This window comes from Acanthaster planci, linkage group LG03 (assembly GCF_054643075.1).
Source record: "Acanthaster planci isolate LZ-2023a linkage group LG03, COTS_SCS, whole genome shotgun sequence".
NCBI classification, from domain to species: Eukaryota; Metazoa; Echinodermata; class Asteroidea; order Valvatida; family Acanthasteridae; genus Acanthaster; species Acanthaster planci.
This window is the reverse complement of record NC_141779.1, coordinates 15,608,085-15,621,083: the sequence shown is the minus strand read 5'-3', so window position 1 is coordinate 15,621,083 and position 12,999 is coordinate 15,608,085. Positions and strand designations below refer to the sequence as shown.

The 12,999-nt window shown below is 38.5% G+C and overlaps 1 protein-coding gene across 1 annotated transcript in view; it reads right to left on the bottom strand.

The window, feature by feature from the left end:
- The window catches only part of arid2 (AT-rich interaction domain 2), a 33,880-nt gene that overhangs the window by 16,116 nt on the left and 4,765 nt on the right, over positions 1 to 12,999 (bottom strand). The window contains exons 3-6 of the mRNA XM_022254859.2: positions 12,300 to 12,397; positions 3,254 to 3,387; positions 2,318 to 2,536; positions 612 to 749 (exon numbers count right to left, since the gene is read on the bottom strand). Of these exons, the coding sequence (XP_022110551.2) occupies positions 612 to 749; positions 2,318 to 2,536; positions 3,254 to 3,387; positions 12,300 to 12,397 (589 nt within the window). The remainder of the gene's footprint in view (positions 1 to 611; positions 750 to 2,317; positions 2,537 to 3,253; positions 3,388 to 12,299; positions 12,398 to 12,999) is intronic.

Below are 12,999 nucleotides of genomic sequence, written 5' to 3'. Positions count from 1 at the left end.
GAATTGGTGAAGAAATATGAATTGGCCAACTGTTGACACCCATGTATGGTGTGTTACAGCCACAAACATGCGTAAGATTAGTAGTGTACATGTGACAAACAGCACGAAGTATGCTGACATCAACATAATAAACACAGACAGCAGGGGAGAAATATGCAACATTGGCAACTGGCGTAAAACATGCACGTGAAAAAATCAAAAAGAGTAGAACGATGCTGTAATTATTTATTTTTTTATTAATAAAATATTTATGTGCTATTGAGATACACTGCCGAAAAAAACCAGCAATTTTGAAATTTGCTAAATCTATTACAGTCAAACTTCGTTAATAAGAGGTCCTTCGGACTTGGCAAATTACCTTGTTAAAACAGAAATCTTGTATTATCAGGAATGAAAAAAATGAAAAAAGAAAGGATTGGGACCTGTAATTTTTCTTGTTATAAGCAGAGTCTTGTATTAACAGTGCTCTTATTAACAAGGTTTGACTGTACTAACTGAATAATGCAGCATCGCGTACACTATCAATGAAACCAGGGATATTCTGCCAAATCATCCAATTCGCTGCTTTTGGGGGTTTTTTGTCACTGGAAACTATACTAGTAAAGGCTCACCTTCCGTTCTTAACGTGTCTGGACCTATGATCTCCCGTATGTCATTGTCCGTTACAGTATCATACCAGAATGTCACAAAGTCACGCTTTGTGGTCAGTTTCCAATCCTCTGTGTACAGGGACCGAAAGCCCCCTGGTCCTATCAAGCAAACACAAACTGACTGATCAGGAGAAAGCTTATCCATAATTCAATTACTCCACGATTTGCCCAGCAGTGCTACCGCAGATAAGAATCAATCAAATTGCATAGCATTTGTTTCACACCGATATTATAGGAAGAACGTACAGAACACAGTCCTCATCAACAAGCGTGTGTAAATGGCTAGGTAACTGATTGCTATCCCATTCACTGGACCTCTGTTCAGGCCAAAAACAAAAACAGAAACACAGATCCTATTTTAACAGTGTGACCCTAAATTTTTCATTGGCAAGTTTTAAAATAAATTTTAAAAAATAAATAGAAAATCCTGTTGTCTCTTCAAAACACCTTTCCACAACATTTTACGCCCAAAATGCTAGTATTTGTTTGCATTCTTACATTTGCTACAAATATTTGAGAAGAAACTTCCACTGTTTCACAAATTCCCTTTTCACTTGACTATCGTAGTGATGAAAATATGTGCATAATGATGATCAAAGAAGCAATGTAGTTCTGACTTCTGCTGTGCCACACACTATAATTGCCAAAGAAGGCATGACAGAAATGCAGCAGTCTACATGTATAATAACATTCCCCAAAATATAATTACATTATACACATCATGCACAGCAGAAATGGTTCCAGGTTGAAAAACATCAGCTGAGAAAGAATTCTGCAAGTTCATTCACTGAGCTTGATCTTCCTTGTCTATGCATGTATTTTCCACATTCATGAATTTATTTTGAGGTTGTAGCGGTACCACTTGTACTTGAAGTGAGCACTTTTCTACAACATCTCTTGCTGCAGTGCGATGTTCATTGCCTGCCCTACACACGGTACATGTACAGATGCTTCATGGCACACTTACCATGCGATATATATACCAAAGTTGTTGGCCAGTTTCCCGTCTTGACTAGCATTTTGCATAGTCATGTACACGACCCCAATTCTCGAAAATTTTATCGACTGTCAATATTTTTACATTAATCAAAGCAAATTTTATCACTTTTTGTGGAAAGTTGTTTGCTTTAATTTAATTAAATTAAATTAATTTAATTCTCACATAATTGGATATCCCAATAATTCAGCCAAAAGAAATGCCCTCCCCCTTTTGTCCCAACCTACTTGAACCAATCGTACTTTTGTAAGGCATGTACCAGAAGCAGAACAATTTTGGGGGCTTACGTAAGCATTACGTAACATCTAACAAAGCAGCAATAACAATTATGTACCATTGTCCATGTGAGAGGTATTAATACATGTACCTTGTTACTGCCCTTGTTATATACATGTACCGGTAGCATTAGTCCATAGGCTAAAAGCTTTATGAAGAATCTTTAGACTTTTTTGTCGTTATTATTCTACCCACAAACAGGCTTTGACAATAAACCTACAACGCAGGAAAAAAGGGGTTAGATTTTCATATTTCAAGAGGTGACGCATTTTCTTAAATAGATTTTCTATGAGCAGAAATCCCCATCATGACAAGTCAAATGAAAGGAGTTCTATCATCAGAGCGACTTCCCCTTCACAGACAGGGCCACATGGGATGAATCTCTTACCCTCACCTTCATAAAACACACCACAGTGAGCCAAGAGCAGATCAATCAACTTGGTAGCTCGCTCCAGGTGGAGTACGTGCCGTCCCTCGTTGGACAGCAGTGTGCAGACGTTGATGGCAAAGTCAACTTCGTTGGGCAGGCCACTCTGCAGCGAGAACATGATCTTGTCGTAGTCGGAGAGACGGGGTTTCTGGGTGGACAGACCTGCACTGACACGCACTTGCTCTGTTGGATCGAAAGGTAGTTATGATTTTCGTGTCAAACAAAGTGCATTTTGACCTAATTTCTTTGCCAAACAGCACTTCATGGAATTGATTTGATACAGAAATCAGTCACTCTTGAAAATGTACACGATGTTCTAAGTCACTATTTAATGGCAAAAACTTAAACCAAGGGAAAACTTTCTCCAAGGGAAAGAAAACATTAATATCGGACAATTGAGGACCCAATACTCAGATAGTTATGGGTACGTGTGTAAACAAGTGACTTTACCATTTTCCAGTATCCCTTTTAAAGTTTCTGTCATCTGCCAATTTAAAGGATCTTAATTGACAACATTATCTATAAACTTAATGGTTTGATACCGGTAACCTGCAATTATCTCAACACCATACCATCAGTCTTTCTTCCATTTAAGAATGTCTCTGAGGGAGAATCTTCGTGTACATATACAAGTAGGGTAAATATCAAACAAATACTTCAAAATCTAAATATCTCTACAGTAATTTTAGACCGATCCATTAACACCTACTCGTATAAAGGATATTATACTAGTATTCATCTTGGGACATATTCAACATACTTGAGTTTATCAAATAAATCATTTAGAACTTAGTTAAATGTATACATGTACATGTGCAATCCTGTGATGTATTTTACATCCAAATTTATTCTCAAAACTACTCATATATTTAGACAGGTTTGGCTACACATGGAACTCACCAGGGATCTCTAGGCCTTTCCTCGTATCTATATTTCTCTTCTGGGGCTGGTTGGAGGGTGTTGCTGGCCGAGACCGTAACACCTCCTCTGCATCCTCCCCCTGATGGTGGATACGTTCGTAGGACTCCAAATATCTGGGGGCACAAGAATATAAAGAAAATTACTCACATAAAAATTATTACTGGTTCTCTATGACCAGCACAACTAGAGGTCACACCAGGCCATTTTACCCTAATTGCTTCGTCTAAGAATGTAAGGCACAATTAAGCAATATTCTACATGTACGTACACAGGAATACAAGTACATGTACATGTACCATACATTGTAAGTGTCTGACAAAATTAACCCTAACCCACCTCAATCCTCTGGGTGGTTTTGGAAGATTTTGGAGGATTCAGGATCAATGATGATTTGAACATTTGAGGATTTTGGAGGATTAAGGATGAATGGTGATTGAAGCATGGAGGATTTTGGAGGATTGAGGATGTGCCCTAGCACATGTAAAAAGGCCCCAGTGGGTTTAATTAAGGGTTAAGACTGTTTATATACTGTACTGTAGTACGATGATGTGTGATGTGTACAGTGTAATCGTTATTTAACTGTAACCAGTAATCATTGACTATGATGGAGCCCATTCAGCTTTGGTATCTGTAGCTGGTCATTCACTTGCACATGGGTGGACATTTGCAAGTTAAGCGCACTTTATGGCATGTTAATGTAAACACACAATGAGTATGTACATTGAAGTTGTAAGGACCTTACACCCAATATTTGATAAGTCATTTGGGGGGCCAGGGATGTTGTGGAGATATCATGTTGTCAGCCCACATCTCCGTACATCAATAGGAGTCTACCCCAAATTGCACACCACTCAGGATTCCAAGTACAGGCATGATATGTTCAATGAAGTGCATGGCAATCATTTAAATGTACAGGGTAGTCCCAAAGCAACAACCGTACGTACATAAGGAATGTATCAACTTTAACACAATGTTTCACCCATCTAGATGTAACAATACATGTACAGTGCTGCCAACTCTGGAAAAGAACAATCAGGGAGATGTTTTTGGGAAGGGGGATGTATGTGTGAGCATGAAGCATGAAGCCCTTACGGCGTGGGGTTCGGGGCCTGCTTAAGGGCCCTGGAAAATTTTGCATTCTAGATGCTCTGTGGTGCAATGTGAGGCATCTCCTGGCCACATTCCTCTTCATTTTGGGGGCAGTGGCTGTCAAGATAATAAGTAAAATACTACATGTAGTGGTTCTTCCTTGGAATCTTCATCTATGGTTAAATTATCTTTACTCATGGCATTCATGATTACCGCCATTTTTGTATGAGCACAGCTGTATTTTGCCATTTTGACCACACGATGAGTCGAGTCTACCATATCAGCAACCAACCTTGTTCCCACAGGTGCACTATTGCCGTGCCACTTTGGTTAACACTATGCTTGGCTTATGAAGGAACGTTTAAGATGCCTACGGTGTTGAGGTTGCTGCAACATGTGCACATGACACCAGCTATGTGTGTACGTGTGTGACAACCATCTGGAATCCACCTGCCAAATATGATGCGTACAACAAGGGTGGCAACAAATTGCTGGTGACAGACTGTTCACTGGTCAACGTTTGGGAAAGTACGAAAGTGCATACATGTATATGCTTACAGGTTACCAGTTGTGTAGACTTGAATCCAGGCCCAATGTACGAGTGAGATTCATCGACATTTGAAATTGATGTACATTTGAATGGTACTCTCCCACGCTGAGAAGTGCATGGCACCAGTAAATACTCTTGTACAGAGTCTATTTCTCGACAAGGGAAATGACAGCGTGTGTGTACACGTACAGTTTATGCATGTAACACATAATTTTTGGTTTAAAAAAGAGGAGACACATTCATGCTAAGTTTTATTACAACTCTGACTGTGCCAATTAAAAAAGACAGGTAAATATAAACCTGCACACACAAATTGACAATCCGGGAGATTTTTAGCAGGTGCAGGGAGGCAGAAGAACAACCGATTTTCCGGGAGTCTTCCGCAAAATCCAGGAGAGTTGGCAGCTCTGCATGTAGCTTCAGTAGGCCAAGCTTAAGTAGCATTCATCTAAATAAGACTGATGGTGAGCTACTCCTATAACAGCCTGTCATGTAACAAAGAAAATGGCTTTGTCCAGAGCCCAACTGTTTTAATCTCAACAGCTGCGCCAACACATCTTCCTATTCAGTTATTCAAGCAATTCATTAAACCTATTCAAATTCACTGCTCAGTATTATTGGGGGAAGACAGGGTTAACCAGCACGATGTACACTGCAGCTCAGTAACATGCTCACATGTACGGCATGGTACTGGTACGTGTATCGCTAGCTACTCTAACAAAGAGGAATGAACAGTGAAAAACATACATGCACAATTAAATGTGCAGAGAATGGTCACTGCATTTGCTTGCCAAAAGCATGATTACAAAGCACACATCTGTGTGTAGTCCCACATCTGTGTGCAGTCCACATTTTTTACTGCTGGTAGTTAGACTTGCTATACAAGCAAGCATGGTTATTAAACAAGCATGGCTATCATATGAACTGAATCTGCTTGCCCTGACAAAGATACACAGTTACCACAAGCTCAGCAATAAGATAAATTAAGAGCACTAATATATTTTTGTCAATATGGTTATTAAATGTTGTATATGTTTAAAGAGAGAATTTCTTTTTGGGGGGGTATATTTCCTCTGACAAATTACTCTTTCTTGATGCACTGGACTTACAACTACATGTACACTTCTCTTCAATACATGTACATGTATGCATATATGTACCATGTACTCTGGACATTAAACTGTCTTTTAAAACAGCATTTGAATGACCACAACATATCAGAATTGTATTTAAGAGTGATAAAAATAACCCCACTGTGTCAAAGTGTCTTTAGATTTGTGGTGTGCATTTACGGGTAGTTTGGGAACCGGGTACCCAATTCACATAACAGGCAGGTACCCTTAATTACAGTGAAGATCAGAGCAAAACACGGAAGTACAGTTTTTCCAACTTATCCAAGCCCGCACTTTACTACAAAGGTGCTGTGCAACCTCAAGTACTTCTCTGGCCATCTCACTTTCCCTACATTGGCAAAAACTTGCAAGGGCCTAATCTGAGTACTGAAACTAGATCCCTTTTTATTCATTCAGAGATTCAGTGAATAGAAATTATACATTTTACATGTACATGTAAGTGTCAATTAAAATACCGTTAACCTGAGATTGTTGAGTTACATGTACTGTTGTGAAAAAGTCTGTCAAATGTTTTATTCGGAGTTTTCCAATAGTATGCCAGCAGGTAATAAACAAAAAAGGGGTGCATACCTTTCTTATATTCTGGATCAGAATATTTGAGTAATAAATTTGACAAAATGGAATCAGGTACCCATTATCAACAGTCAGGTTTCTGGTACCTGGGTGTTCGACACTGCCCTATTTTAGATGAAATAATCTTATGTATACTAATGGTTGCAGTATTCTGCCATTATGGCACAGTAACGGTACTCTGTAGGAATTGTAACAAACTTCTTGACCCTTTTTCTGTTATTTCAATGGAGCCTTTTTAATACATATTGCATTTTAATTGTAACTTTACAAGCATGTTCAATTTCTGCACATTCTACTGTTGAACATGATACTCATGTACTAAAAAAGATCTGTGGTACATGTAGTACAGTATAATAAACGCCACAAGCAACCCCCCCCAAAAAATACATAAATAAATCCATGAAACATCTGTTTCTTATGACCACATGGTACACATGCATGCAACCCCTCCCAAACAATAATATTCTATCCATATTGCATGTACATGTATACATACCATCTCTTTCAAATCCACAACCCCCCCCCAAATAAAAAACCTCAATAGCACAATACAACAAAAGACCGGCTTTGGCAAAGCACAGGGTTTGAAGCATGCCTGTTGACAAAACCCCATACAGACCCATCCTGCCCAGCCTTGTCTGCCCAGTCCCTACTATGGGAACCCCATCACACGGTGTGAAATGTCCTCTATTATCCATGGCTCTCTTTTTATTGGCAGGCCATGAAAGGACTCCAGCGAACAATAACACCACCACTTTTATCCTGGTAGGAATACTTGTACATAAAGGTGCTTTGCTATGGATTTGACATCATAATACATGTAGCTCACAGCTGAACAGTTCCACATGTACATGTACATGCTTACCGTGTACATGTTCAAGTATATACATGTGATACCACTTCATGTACATGTATTTACAGGGGCATTTAATAGTTGGGATTTAAATTTGAGCCTTACATGTAGACAGGGGAAAAAAATGAATTGGCAAAATTATTCAGAACTAAACCGAAGTGCGTCAAACATTAAAATCTGTACCCAAGCAAACACTTTACATGTACATGTAGGCCTGCAAGATTACAATTACTCTTTTGAGTATTTCCTTTAAAGACATTTTGATAAATACAACCTAAAAAAATTCAATTAATTTTTGGAAAAATTTTGCATCGCCAAATGAGTTTTATTGACAATAACAAGGTGGTCCATCTTGAGATCATAGAAAGAAACCAATTTTCCCAACAATGCCTTCACAATATCACAATATCTTAAAGATTCTGTGTTCATCTGACTTTTTTTCTTTTTAGGGGCACAAGAGTGTGTGAGATTTTAAGTTGAAGTTTTGGCCATTCTTTTCCATGTATATATATGTTCATGTATGTGTGTACAGTATGTTCATTGGAGTTTTATACATTAAAATAGCCACATGTGAAAGATCACTGAAAAGAATGGATCAATTAACCGAGTAACTAGTGCACTGACGTAAATACTACATGTATACACATTCTTGTAGGCCCACATACATGTACATGTACATATGTGCATTCACGTACCTGTACTATGCAAAAGTGTCCAGGCTGTGGGTTATCAGTCTGGAATGTTTCCACAAAGCAGGTCAAAGTACACAAAGTCAAGGTTTCTGCTATGTACATGTGTGTACAATGAGAAACTCGGATGGATGGTGTGAATGCCCCAAAAGATTTCAAGAGGCACACGTCCAAAGTATACATGAATGTACTGGTACCGGTACCCTACATGTACATGTACAATACACACGCATGCTCTTTAAACAACATTATCTTCAGTTCACAGAAAAAGAAACACCAGTTCACAAAAAGGACACACTTGCAGTTATTCCCCAAAACATTCAAATTTCAGGAACGTCAGAGCCTTCAACTGCCACACAATACAGTGTGTGTGTACCATTTACAGCACATGTAAAATGAAACTATGTCACACACACAATTATGAATTTAAAAGACATCATACAAGTAAGTGCAAGAACCAGCGTGTGAATCAATGCACGCATTCTCCATTCTTTTGCACTACACTTCTTGGTTCAAAATGATGTCACATTTCAGTAACGTACATGTGCATGCCACTACCGTAACTATGCTCACTATTTCGGAAACACCAAAATTTTCTTGGGCTCCCAAATTTTACATACACTCCTAGCATACATGAAAAATTCTTCTTTTTATGTAGATCTTATTCCAAGGACTTGAAAATTTAAGCCTTACTTGCCAACACTGTCCATACCAAGAGAATACGTATCGTACCATTGCATGTACATGTACGTGTACGTCACGCAAAGACCCCAATACTAGCACACTGGTGATGAAAATGCAGAAATCCTGCTTTGCTATTAGCTCACTAAAAACACAAGGATTTTGACCTCCAACTAAATTCATGAAAATGGAAAATACATGCGCATAGAGAAAACAACTTTCCTGACTTTTTTAACATGTCTGGATGTTCCAATGAAAGTTTTTATGTTAGTCTGGTTGTTGTAGAAGACTGGCTTCTGGGCAATCTATTATGTGGCTGGAACTGGTTGAAACTGCATGTCATGCAATTTCACTTCACAAATTAACTCACTGTGAGTATATTAACCCAATCAAAAGGTTACATTCATTGGCCAACTTCTATCCCCGTAAGTCCTTAAAATGCCCAAGTGGGCTTTGAACAAATTGTAAACGTTTGGGCTAATGTCATTTACAACAAGCAGTTAAATATGGTACATGTACAGTACATGTATGTAAGTACTGGTACATGTGGAATGTACATGTATTTGGTAATACCCCAAATCTGACATCAAGAATGACAGTTTTTGAGTTTCAGTAAAGACCTTTCAGTGAAGAACTCCACAAATCGAACAAATATACAAGCACTGTAAACAGATTTACTCTGTGTAGACAATGTGCCCTGCTGATGATGTTTTACTATGCAAACTATTGGGCAAAACTGCTAGCCTTATCTTCCTCGTTGTAAAAATCATAATATACATGTACGTAAAGTCATGACTTTGAATGTATAATAATGAACTTGTATCGGGTACATACCTTGTACAGTTAGTGTGCATAAGCACATGGAATGTCAGAGCCATATCCCCTACAGTGCATGTACACATACACACAATTTGTGAACACATAGCTTTGCCTACACTGACTATAATACAAATGTTGGTTTATTTGCAGAGATGAAAAGTGCACATCTTTTTTTCATACATGTAAATGTACGTGTCAAATGATACGTGTGTGTCTTACAACACCACCATTCATTACATCCTTTTTTTTTCTGCTTGCCATACATGAACCTTGAATGCTATCAATGACCCTATTAATATTTATATAGTGATATTATGGCTATGTACATGTAAATGTACAGTATTTGCCTGCTGTCTTCCGTGTACTGGTTTGTGCTTACAAGAGTGCCTGTACATGTCCATGTACATATACCCGTCAACAAAGAACAATTATGAATGAACTAAAAGAAAGAGGTGCATTACTTTATGCGAGCAAAGCACACATCAGAAACGTGCAGCGTGAAGTCCATTTCATGGACATGTTGTGCACATGTACCCGGTAGACAAAACCTGAAATGTAAAACCTTACTTTCCATTACTACCAGGAAGGTCACTGCTATACAGTAGCTAGGCAAAATTTCATAATGCAAAGAAAATATAAATGTAAATGTACAGGTACATGTATGTACATGAAGATGTACTGGCCTTGTAATATGCATGCATGTACATGTACATGTACATGTAGCAATCACTTTCAAACTCTATAAATCCTACGTACATAATATACTGGTACATTCACATGGAACTAATGACTAGCAATAATATGATGTACATGTACACTTTATGATTCTCTCTTAACCCACAGTACATGTAACCCTGACATGTCTTTCCATTTAATTACATAAGGTATTTACATGTACATGTACCTGTACATGTATGTACCCATGTGTAAATTATGTATGTATGCATGTATGTACATGTATGTAATTATGAATGATGAAATACACGTGTAGTATTGAAAATACCAGTTTTGGTGCATCTGAACAATAACGCACTTTGGATCACCATTGTGGTATTGTTTCTATGTACGTGTACATGTACAGTAAGGTATATAGTCCATGTGCATGTACGGGTCAGAGTTGTATGTACTGCATAATGCAGAATGCACGAATGTGCAGAGCATACAAAATATGTTGCCACTATACACATGGCGGGCAACGACCTTTTTGTACACACTAGGCACACAAGTGTATTATTCACGTACACTGTATGTCCATGTACATGTATGTACATGTACATGCACGCATATGTACCTACTGGAGTATGCTGACAATGCTGGTAATGATTCAAACAAGCTACCGTAATGGTGGTTGGCTTGGCGGCTCTTGGAAAACACTGAGCTGAAAACTACAAGCTGTGTGGTCAAGTACATTTAGTTAAGATGTCTGCCCTAGTAACCAGGTGGTTGTGGGTTACAGTCTTCCCACAGTTCAACCAGAGATAACTACACTTATTAAATTTCGCTGGCCAAGGCAACTACTATTCATACTGTATAGCTTACTACAGTACACATGTATGTAATGTGATGCACAACACATTTATATGCATTTATGAGCACAAAGAACATGTGTGGATTGAGTGTTGGTGTATATGTATGTGTGGGTAGAATGATGCAGATAAACATGTACCTAATTAACGATAATGTCACTGACATACATGTAGGGAATGGTAAATGTCTGAGGATAGAGCCTGTCATGTGTACAACTTATACCAAAATTACCACAGAGTCACAGACTGGTCCAGAATTTCCAAAAGAAAAGAAACTGTATCCTGATCATGGTGCTGACCTACCCATACACCTGTACATGTATGTGCATGTACATGAACATTTATATGCAGGGATTTGATCCTCAAATGACCACTGTCCCGCCAGGCCATCGTTTTGGGAGAATGCAGCGGCCCCATGAATTTTTGGCTGACCCCTGTGTATGTACATGTCTCGCATGTGTACACGACCAATGGGATCAGCATACAGAACATGTACATGTACATATACCAGGTGTATCAGAACAGTTTTCACTGCTTTTTACTTGGTTTACCAAAGCATCTGGTTTCCAAATTTGCACTAAAAATGCAGCTCTCTGTCACAACATGATGTCCCTTCAAAAATGTTTTTAGTGTTTATGTACAATGCGCAATCACACTTTTGGGCCATGAAAGTGAGTCGAATGTCACAACCTATCTGCACTTCCCTACATTCAAACACTTTTGTAAGTGGCTTCATCACTGTAAATCCCCCCTTCCAAAAACATACATGCTTCAGCATTCATTTGTGGGTTCTGTATACCCTTAGGGCAAACTGATTCAACCTCAGGTGGAAGTGATAGCCTTGGCTATTTAAGCTACATGTACACATGTACAGGAACCTGAACATGAATGTGCATGTACATGTGTATTCTGGAGATGCAAGGACTAGACCCATACACATACAATTGTATCACGTGGTGAGAAAGCATGCATTTGACCATGGTGGTACATGTACATGTACGTGTAGGTCCGGTAGGATTTGACACACCAGACACCTACACGTACACATACATTGTAACATGTTCGTACATAATCAAATGCACGGCTGGGTCCAAATTAAATCTGAAACTTACTTGACATAGAACTGGCGCAAGGCAAAGGCAGCATGGCCACAGGAGGCTGGGATTCTGAAGTATTCCTGTAGGTTCTCCCATTTTCCCTGGTCAGTGACCTGGATCAGACAAGATAAGTTCAAGATACATGTATCAGCAAACAGTCAATACTAGTGAAAGGTTCATGTAATGCCTGCTTGCAAACAACTGGCGGTTCCAATGAAGTACGGTACCTGTACAGCACCTGTACTATCACGTACGTGTTCCAAGTGGTAATAAAATCAGTGTACTTGTCTGTGCAAAGGAGTACGCACCTTGTATGTACATGAATGTACACTCACACACAAAAATGACATCTACATGTACATGTAAACCTGTGCACTCTGACAATTCATGCATAAAAATATGACAGATTCTGAAGGCAGTGAGATTTTAAAAGGGCAGGGCATACTTTTTATAATAAACATTGCACCCTTTGCATGTGTATTTTATCTTTCACCCTATAAAACCAATGAAATTGAAGTAAAATACATGGTTTGAGTCAAATATGGTAAGAAGTTCAACTGTCCATTTGGCCAAATTTCCAACCCAAATCACATCCAATTAAAGGCAAATTGATAGTATAAAACACTGGAACCATTTTGAACAGCAGCAATGAATAAACAAAAAAGTTTCTTTATTCAACTTTTTTCTTTATCAATCCAGTAAAAAAGCATAGAAT